Genomic DNA, 13,563 nt, shown 5'->3' with positions numbered 1-13,563 from the left:
TGGTCAAGCAGCTCCTCTCCTTGGGGCAGCAGTCCCTTTGATTCAGAATGCTCGACGTGCACGTGAAACAATGCTGTGAGCGATCCCAAACTCATGGGCTACACTCGTCACGCTTCGTCGTTCTTCCAGCTTACCGATGATTCTTCCCTGTGTGAAGCCATCCAAAAGTTGTCTCTGTACCATGTCGTAATGAAGACCATCAGCACAGTGCACCGTAGCTGCTCGCTGATTGACACACCTTGCCTTTCTCGTTCTTTCAACTGTCTTGTGTTACGGGACCAGCCCGATTTGCCACTACAGTCGCGCTCATCTCACGTCATGTGACGTCCAGCTTCCTACGCTTGATTAGGTGACCTTTGGAAACATTCTCCCGCACTTCCTTTCATTTCCATTTAGCTGTTAATATTTTATATTAATTTATCTATATTTTCTTTAAATTTTGCAGAGGAGTGGATGAGCGAATGTAGATTAGAAACAGCAGAGGTCCTGTAACACTTGCTTGTGGAATGCCAGATATCACAATTGTTTTACTCGATGGCTACCCGTCATTTACTACAAACTATGACCTCTTTGACAGGAAATCACAAACTCAGTTGTACAGATGAGACGATACTCGACAGGCACGCAATTTGGCTAGAAGCCACTTGTGGGGAACGGTGTAAAAAGCCTTCCGGAAATCTACAAATATGGAATCAATCTGAGATCCCCTGTCGATAGCAATCACAACTTCATGTGAATAAAGAGCCAGTTGTGTTTCACAAGATCGATATTTTCTGAATGCGTGGTGACGACGAGTCAATAGATTGTTTTCTTGAGGTATTTCATAAAGTGCAAACACAATATATACTACTGGCCATTAAAACTGCTACACCATGAAGATGACGTGTTACAGACACGAAATTTAACCGACAGGAAGAAGATGCTGTGATATTCAAATGATTAGCTTTTCAGAGCATTCACACACGGTTGGCGCCGCTGGCGACACCTACAACGTGCTGACATGAGGAAAGTTTCCAACCGATTTCTCATACACAAACAGCAGTTAACCGGCTTTCCCTGGTGAACCGTTGCTGTGATGCCTCGTGTAAGGAGGAGAAATGCGTACCATCACGTTTCAGACTTTGATAAAGGTCGGATTGTAGGCTATCGCGATTGAGGTTTATCGTATCGCGACTTTGCTGCTCTCGTTGGTCGAGATCCAATGACTGTTAGCAGAATATGGAATCGGTGGGTTCAGGAGGGTAATACGGAACGCCGTGCTGGATCCCAACGGCCTCATATCACTAGCAGTCGAGATGACAGGCATCTTATCCCCATGGCTCTAACGGATCGTACAGCCACGTCTCGATCCCTGAGTCAACATATGGGGACGTTTGCAAGACAACAACCATCTGCACGAACAGTTCGACGACGTTTGCAGCAGCATGGACTCTCAGCTCGGAGACCATGGCTGCGGTTACCCTTGACGCTGCATCACAGACAGGAGCGCCTGCGATGGTGTACTCAACGACGAACCCGGCTGCACGAATGGCAAAACGTCATTTTTTCGGATGATTCCATGTTCTGTTTACAGCATCATGATGGCGCATCCGTGTTTGGCGACATCGCGGTGAACGCACATTGGAAGCGTGTATTCGTCATCGCCATACTGGCGTATGACCTGGCGTGATGGTATGGGGTGCCATTGGTTACACGTCTCGGTCACCTCTTGTTCGCAATGACGGCACTTTCAACAGTGGACGTTACATTTCAGATGTGTTACGACCCGTGGCTCTACCCTTCATTCGATCCCTGCGAAACCCTACATTTCAGCAGGCTAATGCACGACCGCATGTTGCAGGTCCTGTACCGGCCTTTCTGGATACAGAAAATGTTCGACTGCTGCCCTGGCCAGCACATTCTCCAGATCTCTCACCAATTGAAAACGTCTGGTCAATGGTGGCCTAGCAACTGGCTCTTCACAATACGCCAGTCACTACTCTTGATGAACTGTGGTATCGTGTTGAAGCTGCATGGGCAGCTGTACCTGTACACGCCATCCAAGCTCTGTTTGACTCAATGCCCAGTCGTATTAAGGCCGTTATTACGGCCAGAGTTGGTTGTTGTGGGTACTGATTTCTTAGGATCTATGCAGCCAAACTGCTTGAAAATGTAATCACATGTCAGTTCTAGTATAATATATTTGCCCAAGGAATACCCGTTTATCATCTGCATTTCTGCTTGGTGTAGCAATTTTAATGGTCAGTAGTGTATGTTCCAAAGTTCTGCTGAAAATCGACGTCAGTGATACGGTTGTATAACTGCTACTTTTTTTCTTGTATATTGGTGTAAACTGTGCAGATTTTCTGTCCTTAGATACGGATCTTTCGTCGAGATAGCAATTGCATGTGATTGCTAACTATGGAGCCATTATATCAGTACAATCTGAAAAAACTTAATTGCTATGAACGAAACAATAGTATAGCCTCTCTCCTCCATCTTTCCTCTTCTGCCCAATAATTTCTATTAATACTATCTGTGTTGCCAGTACAAGCTCACGTGAATATGGTTGAGAACCAGTGACAATCCTACAGTGAAATAAGTAGTTGTGGTAAATTTTGGTGCTGTACGAGAAGCACAGGAAAGGATAGGAAAGGGTTAATACTCACCTGGATACCGGGGTGATGTCCGAGCAGTACCAAAACCCACAACATGCCAACAGACGTCGTGTCGTGGCCCTTAAAGAAAAGAAGAGAAATGTGAATGTCTCATAAACAGCTTAACACAATCAGTATGTAATTTCGGACTAGCTGCAAATTTGTGGAACCGCCATCGAGCTTTGGTCAATTACTCGCGACAGGTTCCAAGCACACAGATTACTGAAAACATTTTGTGCTATTTCATTCGGATACAATTTGTAAGCAATTAAAAAGAACAGTTTTTACAAAATATGAATTATTCATTACCAATTACTAAAACCTGACAAACGTTAAATTGCAAATAATATTTCTAAAATAATTGTATCGAGCGAGGTGACTCAATAGCGGAAACACTGTTTAAGACTGTAATACAGATGTGCTGCCTAAAATTTTTGACCATTAGTTTATTGTAAATATGATGCACTGCACTTGTTTCATTATGTTAATCTTTAAGTACTACTCGTATGTGTTAATTAGAAATGTGACATATGCTATAGTCTGCATAAATTATTTTGTATAATGATATATTTATTCTGGGTTAATGTCATTAGAGAAAGTTAGGAAAAGCGATGTCGTGACTGAGAACAAAAAACTGTGTTAGTAGCACTATCTCTATACTGGAGTGTGACGTTAGAGCAGAGCGCGCTGGAGACTTCCCTGCTTCTGAGATGTGAGAGTGAACACACGTAAGTGGCGTGCGCTGTCGGGACTATGTGAGCTACAGCTAATGTTAGCGAGATACCAAGAACCTGACGAGTGTGGGCAGAAGTAAGAGGCCCCGGTAACATCAAGATCCTGCCCCATAATTAGTCATTGCGAATTAAAGTATGGGGACCGATGGCCCTAGTAGTCTGGTCCCTTCAATCCCACAAACCAACCAACCAATTAAGGTATACTCGCAGTATTACAAGGAGCAATGCGAGCATTGTATTCGATAACGAAGACGACGGCTTAACATTTGCCCAGGTTCATTCTCAGTGAAACTTACTGGAATAATATATGTTGTATGTAAAAGCTGTAGGTATCTGATCTTGTCATTATCCTCAGTCATTGTCATGTGTTTAGGGTCGTATTGCTTTCCTGTTATTGAGTATCCGAGAGCTGTTGTTTAAATAGCTGAAATAAATGTATTAAAAATCATTGCCAGTTTCATTTGTTTGCTGCTAGATAATTAAAAGGAATTAATAGTGAGGCTTCAATAAGTTAAAAGTGTTGTTCAATTATATTAGAGGCAGAGTCATTCCTGCTAACTCCTTGAAGACAAAGTAAAACGAAGTAACTAAAATTGAGGGGGGTAGGACGTCACAAAATAAAAAAACGATTTTTCAAAAATATGCTTTTTTTGTAGCGCACATCTTCCTGAATAATTTGATGTATAAAACATATATATTTGAGGAGTTATAAGGTACACAATTTGGTCTTAAGTGTATGCAGGTGCAGCGCCACGCCCCTCTGCACAGCATTCTCTGTCATACCTAAGTGTATTTCGCTTTGTAGAACTCGAATGTAATAGTTGTGCCAAAGATAGTCATACGTCAAACAAAGGACTATCGATATCGATACTTTCTCTGCTGCTATCGACATGCATTTTTTTGATCGCTGGTTTAGTTTGTTCTATGTTTTGAAAGGCGTGCAGTGTGGTGCTGTGATCTTCGACACAATTTTCATTTTGCTGTGTTGTTTTGTGTTCGTTTGTGGCATATTATGGCACAGGATGCCTAGAATTCGTTGCTTCAACCGTATACAACGTCACCACGGCAACACATACACAGTAAAGGGTGTTACAACAAATATGGCTCAAGACTGCAACCTCTCAGAGCCAGTAAGCAATTCACCACCGAGTGCTTTTAGAAGGAAACTTGTTTTTGGTGCTAATGAAAATGGAGGCTGTGAATCCGAAGGTTCATGTAATATTATCGTTGATGTTAACATACTGTCACAATTAATATTGCACAATGTTATGTGCAAGCATTGCTTTGGTGTACAGTGTGTTTCTTTGGTGGAAGATAAGAGTGCCAGGAAAAGCCTTGCTACTAACTTATCTGTGATATGCAGCAAATGCAACGTTGGTGCGTCTTGCATGACATCTAAAATCGCAAACAAAGGTTATGATGTAAATTTGAGGGTAGCATATGGCATGCGCTGTATTGGTAGGGGACAGAAGGCAGCAAGAACACTTTGTGCAGTGATGAATCTTCCTCCTCCTCCAGCGAAGTTTGAGAGGTACTATGGCTTAGTGATTGAGGCTGTAAAAGAAGTTGCAGAATCTTCAATGAAAAGTGCTGCAGAAGAATCTATTGTCGAAAATGATGGTGACAGGGACATAGTGGCTGCTTTTGATGGTACTTGGCAAGAAAGAGGGCACACTTCACTGAATGGTGTTGTAACAGCAACATCTGTTGACACTGGTAAGGTACTAGATGTTGAAGTGCTGAGTAAATTTTGTCATAGTTATGTGAAAGGGATTGCAGATCACGTATTTAATGTGAACTATAAAGGCTCAAGTGGAGGTATGGAAGTGCAGGGAGTCGTAAGCTTGTTTACCAGATCTGTTGCCTGCCGTGGCCTGCGTTATGTGAAGTACCTTGGTGATGGTGACAGTAAAGCTTTCCTTGAGGTTCAAAAGTGTGCACCATATGGAGCTGAGACTATTTTGCAGAAGTTAGAATGTGTGGGACATGTACAGAAAAGACTTGGCACTACACTTAGAAGGCTGAAGCAAGATTTGTCAGGAAAAAAATTATCTGATGGGAAAGGAATAAATGGGAGAGGGTGACTGACAGATGCATAACTTGACAAACTACAGACATATTATGGTTTGGCAATAAGAAGGAACACAGGGGACTTGAAAAATATGAAGCAAGCAGTTTCGGCATTATACTTCCACAAAATGTCCACAGACAATAACCCCATCCACAACTTATGCCCAAAAGGAAGTGAATCATGGTGTGGCTACCAAAGGTCAATTGTTGGTGGTGAAGAATATTATCATAGGAATCCTCTACCGACTGCTGTAATGGAAGCCATCAAACCTATATTCAGGGACCTTGCATATGAAAACTTACTGAAGAAATGCCTTCATGATGGTACCCAAAACCCAAATGAAAGTTTTAACCAATGTGTAGGCGAAAGATTGCCAAAAACCGTTTTTGTGGGAAGAAATGCACTTGCTTACGATGCAGTTTCATGTGTTAATGACGGTGTGCAAAGCAGGAAATATGTATTATAGAAAATGGGAATTAAGCCCGGAGTGAACTGTATCAAAGCTTTGTACGCAATAGACAGAGAGCGTGTAGTGAAAGCAGATAAATCATTTTTGGAGTTCATAAAATCAAGAAGAGTGCATCATAGGAACGTGAAGAGGAAGGAAACTGATATTGAAACCGAAAAAGAACCTGCTTATGGTTCTGGACAGTTCTAAAACTATGCCAAATACAAGCAGAAACTTTAAAAGCCATTTTCCGCAAAACACAATTTTCTGTACTTAGGTACATGTAGCATTCAAAATGAATATCATATTACTATCAAACTTGGTATGCTTATTAAACAGAAAATCGTTAATGCAAAACTCTAGAATTTTCCAAATCTATTAAAAATTGGGAAAATTAATTATAAAATTTGAGTTTTTTCTAAACATGAGGTTTAAAATGTAAGAACTCAATCATTTTTTTATAAATTAAATAAATTCTAGAATTTCATACTCCTTTAAGTATGATTTGTATGCTGTGGAAAATTCATTGAAGAATCTCTCTTATTTATGAAGAAAAGTGTACCTAAAGCAATTAATGCAGCCAATGGTAACGGAAAAAAAGGTCGAATTTCACATATGAAACAAATTGCTTTTGTTATGTTTTTCAACGTCCACTGCTATCAGTGTGAATCCTGAATACTTCTTGGTCATTCTGACAAAGTTTTATGAATTTATTTGTAAAAGTATAGACAGTGGAAATTAAAATGTCCTGTGGTACCTCTCCTGCTCCAAGTCGGCCCATTTGACGTCCTACCCCCCTTTAGGTGTTACTGGTTGCAGATGACAAACTGTGGAACAAAAGAGTCACTGTAGGAACACAACACGTCAGAAAAACCACACCATGTGGTACAAAGGTATGAATTCATAATTTATATGTTTTGCCAGATATCTGTAATTACGATTTAAAAACTAAGAGTTACATGTATACAAACAGTAAAGAACATTCTTTATCTTTAAGAGATGAAAATCAAAAGCCCACTGAAGATGCTGCAACTGCAGTGAAACATGTTTGGGTTAAAAAACAAAATTGTGTTTTGCTAAAACCCTGTCCAAAAACAAGCGTATTGTTATAGCAAACACAGAAAGAAAGAGCTTCAACCCCAAGATGATAAATCGTAGTTAAGTTTGTCAGACTACAAACCTGATGAGTCTAGACTTGAATCCTCAGTCAGTTTTAACATTTTTTCTGTAGTTTACCTCTTGTATTCCATGGACTAAAGTCAGATGCCCTCAGGTAAGCATAGCTGCTGATAAGCACAGTCCATCTCCCCCCCCCCCCCCACTCCCCCCACCACACCAACTGTCACAACCCCTGACATGGCGGCACAAGCCGTGTCGTTGCAGAGTGGTGCCTGCAGAGGAGCATGTGCAGGAGTGCACGTCCATACATCATGCTACCGAAGTAGCTATACATATTGCAACGTGTACATTATACAACAAATTTAAAAATCTTTAACATGGTTCATTTTCGCTTCTGTAAAAAAACGTATTTCATTCTATAATTCACCCTCTTAGGCCTCGAAGTTTTTCTTTTGTTACTTTCCAAACTAGCCAGTCTACTTGCTCAGGATTTAACCAGTCTCCATACCAAATATAATCTAAATCGGTTGAGAGGTTTAGTCGTGAAACTGTAATAGACAGAGTTGATTCACATTTAATAATATTGGTACCGAAGTATGAATGAAATACGTTGAGCGTCTTGTTGTTGTTGTGGTCTTCAGTCCAGAGACAGATTTGATGCAGTTCTCCATGCTCCTCTATACTGTGCAACCTTCTTTACCATACAGTAAAGCCGCATGCCCCTGGAAAAAATACGGCTATAGTTTCCCCTTGCTTTCAGCCGTTCGCAGCACCAGCACAGCAATGTCGTTATCATTAATGTTACAAGGCCAGATCAGTCAATCATCCAGACTGTTGCCCCTGCAACTATTGAAAAGGCTGCTGCCCTCTTCAGGAACCACACGTTTGTCTGGCCTCTCAACAAATAACCATTATATTCATTGCGTTGAATCGTATTATATAGAACATATCAACCAATAAAAGAACTTTACAATCATAACATTCAAAAGTCAAAGAGCAAACAGCTTTGACTACATACTTTCCAATGTAGCCTATATTCTTCCTCAGGGTTCAAGCTATCTCCATTCCAAATTTAATCGAAATCGATTCAGCGGTTTAGTCATGAAAATGTAACAGATTGAGTAATTTCGTATTTTTATTATTAATTTTGTTGTAAAATTGGCGTAATTGAAGAACACATATATGAACAACTGTAAGTATATTTTTCAGTGATTTGCTCTGTTCGATGGGCACGTTCAACTGTAGATATATATTTTTATGGATTCTGTAGTAGTGAATTTAGTAATTGGTTAGGTGACAAGCTGGCAGCATGTATATGAATCACGTAGGAGCTGGCTAAATGGCAGTCCACGTAGTGATGGTATGTCGAACATGGTACTAAGAGACAAATGACAGAGAAATATACACAGTGGTTCATTATTTGCGCCACTTTAAAATTGCTTATCTGGAAGTCCTCAACTGATGTCCGAGATAACCGCTTGCCTGAAAAGGGTAGAGGGTTGTTCTGAGTTTCCGGCATTTCCTGTAGCACTATTGTATTTATACCATCAATACCTTTCCAGAATCAGTAATTACACGCCCTGGTTTCGAAACACGTTCCCTAAATATTATAAGGGGCAATCAACTGAAAACTAGACGAGTGAGGAAAACTAAATAAACCGTTTATTATTTCAAGAGTTATCTCCATACCTGTTAACACATTTATCCCACTGGGACAGGTTTGTCAATGAATTCATGGAAAAACGCTTGCGGTTGCCTATGGAACCATGATTGTACCTAGGCTTTCATCTCTTCGTCCGAAGCAAATCGATGGTCACAAATATCTTTCTTCAGGCTGCAAAAATATGGGAATGGCATGTTCCCAAGTTTGTTTCAACTACACCGCAGAATTTCCGCTGGGAGTCCCTAACAGAGCCTTCATTCAGTCTCGAACTTCCCCCTTATAAAATAAAATGCTGTGCATCTGGTGAGACAGTGATGGCGTGGTGTACAACGAATTGTTTCCCTGAGGTGTAACCATCGATGCTGATATTTATTGTCAACAACTCAGACTCTTGCATACACAGTCCAACTGCAACTGCCAGGAAGACTGCATAAAGTGACGTTACTCCACTGTAACGTCCATCCGCATTCTGCTAGACCGGCTAAAAGTATTACACAGTAGCTGTTTTGAGTAGTCACTCCGCACCCACCATATTCACCTGATACTGGACACTAGATTTTCATCTTTTCCACTATCAAACAGCCTTTAATAAACTTCCTTTCCGGATAGAAATGCGCTCCGAACATGGCTCAACGAGTTCTTCGTCCCAGATTCACTTGATTTCGACATTTACGTAATCGAAAAGTTTCCCAACGCTGGTAGACTGTTATAAATAGTGGAGGAGAGTAGATTACTGATGATTTAAGTCTCCGTTACATGTATCTGTTGTGTTTATTAAACTCAAAGGAAAACACTGCCAACTCATGCACCAACCCTACAGTTTTCGTGCTTTATTTTCCAACTGTCTGGCTCTCATTTGACTCTCACTTGAAGATTTCGACTGTTGATGTCTCCCTCACCCGAAATGCCCTACCCTCCAAAGCAGCGAGTTACCTCAAACATGAAGGTGTCCACTTCCTCCTGCAGCTCCTGGTCGTTGAGCTTATGGCCGTCCTCAGAAGCTTCCAGTAGCATGTCGAGGAAAGCAACACGCCGCTTACTGCCTGCAAAGGTTTCTTAAGTTACGTGCTGATTTCCTTATAGCACATGACATAGTGTTATTGTATCTCATTTCTAAACAGAACAGCACGTACCTACGTCGTCCTCCTGTGCTTCCTTGACTTGGCCTCCATTCGTTTTACGGACTGCTTTCCTTTCACTTATCACCTGCAAGACAAATAAGTGTTCAAATCGTACAAGTAGTTTCTTTACACACTACAGTCGAACACTATAGGAGCTGGCGCTCCGTCCAGTGTTGTGGCAAGATAGTATTCACTATTCATTGTTTGCAGAAAGAAATTACACTCTGCTCTTCTTTTTTGGAAGCAGTACAGAGATGATTTTAGTCAACTGTTTCGCAGCTGACATGCCTAACGTTGGTTAATGGTAGCTTCCGAAGCTATAGCTAAATATAACAAACGAAATTTTTCAGATAAAAATTTACGAAAACGGTTTGCCTGATTGTAGCTGATATGATCACATTATCTGGCCATGGACATACTTCCACTTTGGAGAAATGATAGGAACTGAGTAAACCTACATCAAAGGAATGTACTATAGCGTAAAAGTAATTTCTCAGTACTATATATAGCTAGATGGGGAACTGTTGACTGTCTACGCTGGAATTGTGCACATTAGTATATTCTTTGGATCCAGTGGACAGGGGCTAATTTTTATGTGGGTATTCATTGTCTACATTTGGCTTAACATTATTTTTCTACAAACTGGCTAACTATCTCCGCTGTTGAAAAGTTGGAACGTCAAGTTACGAAGTATCTGAATAGCGAATGTATGCCCTGGTGCCTACAGTGCAAAGGCCGGTCTTGCTCAATAAAAATGTGAGCGTTATAGAGGTCAGTGTAACTTGGCCATATAATATCCTACCAGCATCAAGAGCAATGAAAAATCAGAATGGATTCCCTGCATTCCATATGGTGAAAGAAAGTCCTTGGCAGCTGCAGGACTGTTGCCAACTTTCAAACCGCGAAGTGCGCAGGTTTGCTGTCAGACTTTTCTTTTCTTTGTCCTTGCCCCGTATCAGCGCAGGTTTGGCATGGTTATTAACTGATTGGTCGAAGTTAATTTAAGTGGTGGTCAGATGCTCTTGCTGTTGCTACTCAGTTACCCCCGGACAGAATAAGTGCGCCCAAGGTGTCTGCTTGTGTGTTATTCATGTGAAAATGGGCGAAAGGTTTCTAACGCTTGTAAATCGTGTAACTGAGGTGGTACTAGGGTATCGACCTGTTATTCAACTATAGGGCTCGAAGAAACCACTTAAAATCCACATACAGGCTGCCTGGCACACTAACCGTCGTGGTTAACCTACTTGCTAGATTCTACTGGGGCCAGCGAACCTCCCAGTCCCGAAAGCAGTGCTTTAAAGTGAATGGCTTTATTGTAGGATAAAATGTTTGCTGTCAATACTGATTGAAAACTATTGTCACTTAGAAATGGAGCAATGCTGAGGCCATCCCACAGGAACATTGAATGGCGTCTCGTGATTGGCTGAGGTTGTAGCCCACTCTGACTGTCACAGGTCTTCTGTGACTGGACGGATTGCAGTCATGGATACTAAGTAGAATCGGTGACACCTGGAGGAGCCTGTACGGCGGGTGCAGCCAGTCATATACCGTTGGTCAGCAGAGAGGCACAAATGACACTGCTATTGACCCATAGCCATAGCAACTGAAGGTGGACTCGGTTCAAATGGCAAGACAGATTTTAACACTCCAAATATCACACATACCAGATGTTACAAAGAAAAACAACAATTAGAAAAAGTGGGGTAGTTCACAGACCTAACAATCCTCTAGCAAAACATGCAATCAATAAAAAATAAAATACATCTACTCAAAGTTGGGCTCCAATCTCTGAACTGCACAGTAGTTTGTGTTACTGACCACTGCTGTAGAGAGACAGAAATCCAACCTGTAGTGTTATTATCATATGAAAGGGCAAACTCTTACTGCAGAACTGCTTCAAGGCGTGAAGGATCTTGCATTTATATCAGAGAAGGGACACAGTTCAAATCAAAATATGACCTCAATACAGCAAGTGGAGACAAACACATTGAAATATCAGCTATTGAGTTAACGGGGCTTGATGTCACCAAGAAATTAATCATTTTATGCATGTATAGATCTCCCAGTGGTAGTGTGGACACTTTTTTCAATAAATTAACAGAAGTTCTAGTTTGATCCCTCAAACACAATTCTTAAAAGCGAAACCCACCTCCATGACGCATAGTACAGTTTCAAATATTCTGTCGTGCGTGCATTGCTCCTTATACAATACGCAGCAACACACTGTTCCTGACAAGCAAAAAAATTTATAGTAGATCATTTATCTTTAGCTGCTGCGTTTGCTGATTGTGTTTGCTTTTGAGAACGTCAGTACATCATACACAAAAACAGTATGTAAGAGGTAAGTCACTTTCATTTCAGGGTAGATCTCTCCTTGCATTATTGAGCAAACAGCGGGTAGTCGGGATTGTAAGGTGTCGTGCTAGCAAGCAGATTAATTTTCAATGAACAATATTGGTAATTGCAAACAGTTATTGTATTCCGAGTAGTGCACTAATTTATTTTTGCGGATATTACAAGTCAAACGCTGTACTTCATATCAGGCAACGTTCATAATGTATTTCGGTACTAAGTTTTAGTTATATAGTTGTCATAGAGCCCAAAGTTAGTTTATTTTGGCATGTAATTAGATTAATTTTCTTTATTTCAGATTTTGCATCTCATGAAGTTTGAAGTTTTGTTTCACGACACTGTTGACATACGTTACACAGGACAGTCCAACAGTGGGTTTTGGTCAGCAACTGAACACGATATCTAAAGTAGTAAACGTTACATGAGGAGATAGTTTTTTAAATAAATGTATTCAGTTCTCTCACATAGAGACAGTATTTTTTATGGAAAGCTAACACAAGCTTGTTAGTATTGGAAAAAAATGGTTTATGTATACAGGTGTAATGAAGTTCCTGATATAGGGATGTTTGTCAACATTTTACTGTTAGTGCTTGGGAGTTCATGTACTGGAAAATATAGTTACGTTTATAGGTGCCATGTAGCTTACGAATTCATTTATTGTTAATTTTTGGTAGTGTTGATATTGTCTCCATTCAGAAGCCCCATATTTTTGCTTCTCTCCTGATAGTTCGTTTGGAGCGGAAAGAAAATGCCAGGCAATCTAGATTTAGAGGGGGTTGGCATAGGAAGTGATGATAGTTAAGTAGTAAAAGGGACTTTTGTATTTATGGCCACAGCAATAAACGGAAATGTAGAAATGAAATGTTAGACAAATACTTTATTCTCATATTAACAGAATATTCCGTCGGTTCTTGGTAGAACAACATTATAAATAATAAATGAAAAGCACCAGTTTGCTTTTGTTTTGCAATATTATTTTTATTGGTAACCGGTTTTTGGCTTACAAGGCTATCTATCTTCAGACATTTACTGAGTATTATCACCAAAGAAGTTAAATGTTAGCAGACAACATTGGAAGAGAAGTAACACATCTAGAGTGAAGTAGAAACATACAGTGAGTAACATCTTTGCAATGAAACAGTAAAAACTGAACAGTACATAAATAACAATGGAGTTGACAGGAAAACCTTTAGCACAAAATAGGAATAGCATGCCTACATAACAGTTTCTATTAATAAACAAAACTACTAAAATAAGATAAAATTAGTACTAGACAAGGCTGCATCAAGAGGTATGAAACATGGAGAGTGATATACAAACAATTAAAATAGAAGGGACAGTTGTCAATGTAAATACAGAATACACGAGGAACTTAAGCAATATCAATAAGATAAACAGAAATTAGTAAATGCAGGAAAA

General features: G+C 40.2%; 1 protein-coding gene across 1 annotated transcript in view; it reads right to left on the bottom strand.

The window, feature by feature from the left end:
* LOC124622962 overlaps positions 1 to 13,563 on the bottom strand; it is a 246,818-nt gene that overhangs the window by 167,523 nt on the left and 65,732 nt on the right. Inside the window, 3 exon segments of the mRNA XM_047148752.1 lie at positions 2,649 to 2,717; positions 9,605 to 9,714; positions 9,805 to 9,877. Coding sequence (XP_047004708.1) covers positions 2,649 to 2,717; positions 9,605 to 9,714; positions 9,805 to 9,877 — 252 coding nt within the window.

This window comes from Schistocerca americana, chromosome 7 (genome assembly GCF_021461395.2).
Source record: "Schistocerca americana isolate TAMUIC-IGC-003095 chromosome 7, iqSchAmer2.1, whole genome shotgun sequence".
Lineage (NCBI taxonomy): Eukaryota > Metazoa > Arthropoda > Insecta > Orthoptera > Acrididae > Schistocerca > Schistocerca americana.
The sequence above is the reverse complement of the archived record's forward strand: the minus strand, read 5'-3'. Positions and strand labels throughout refer to the sequence as shown.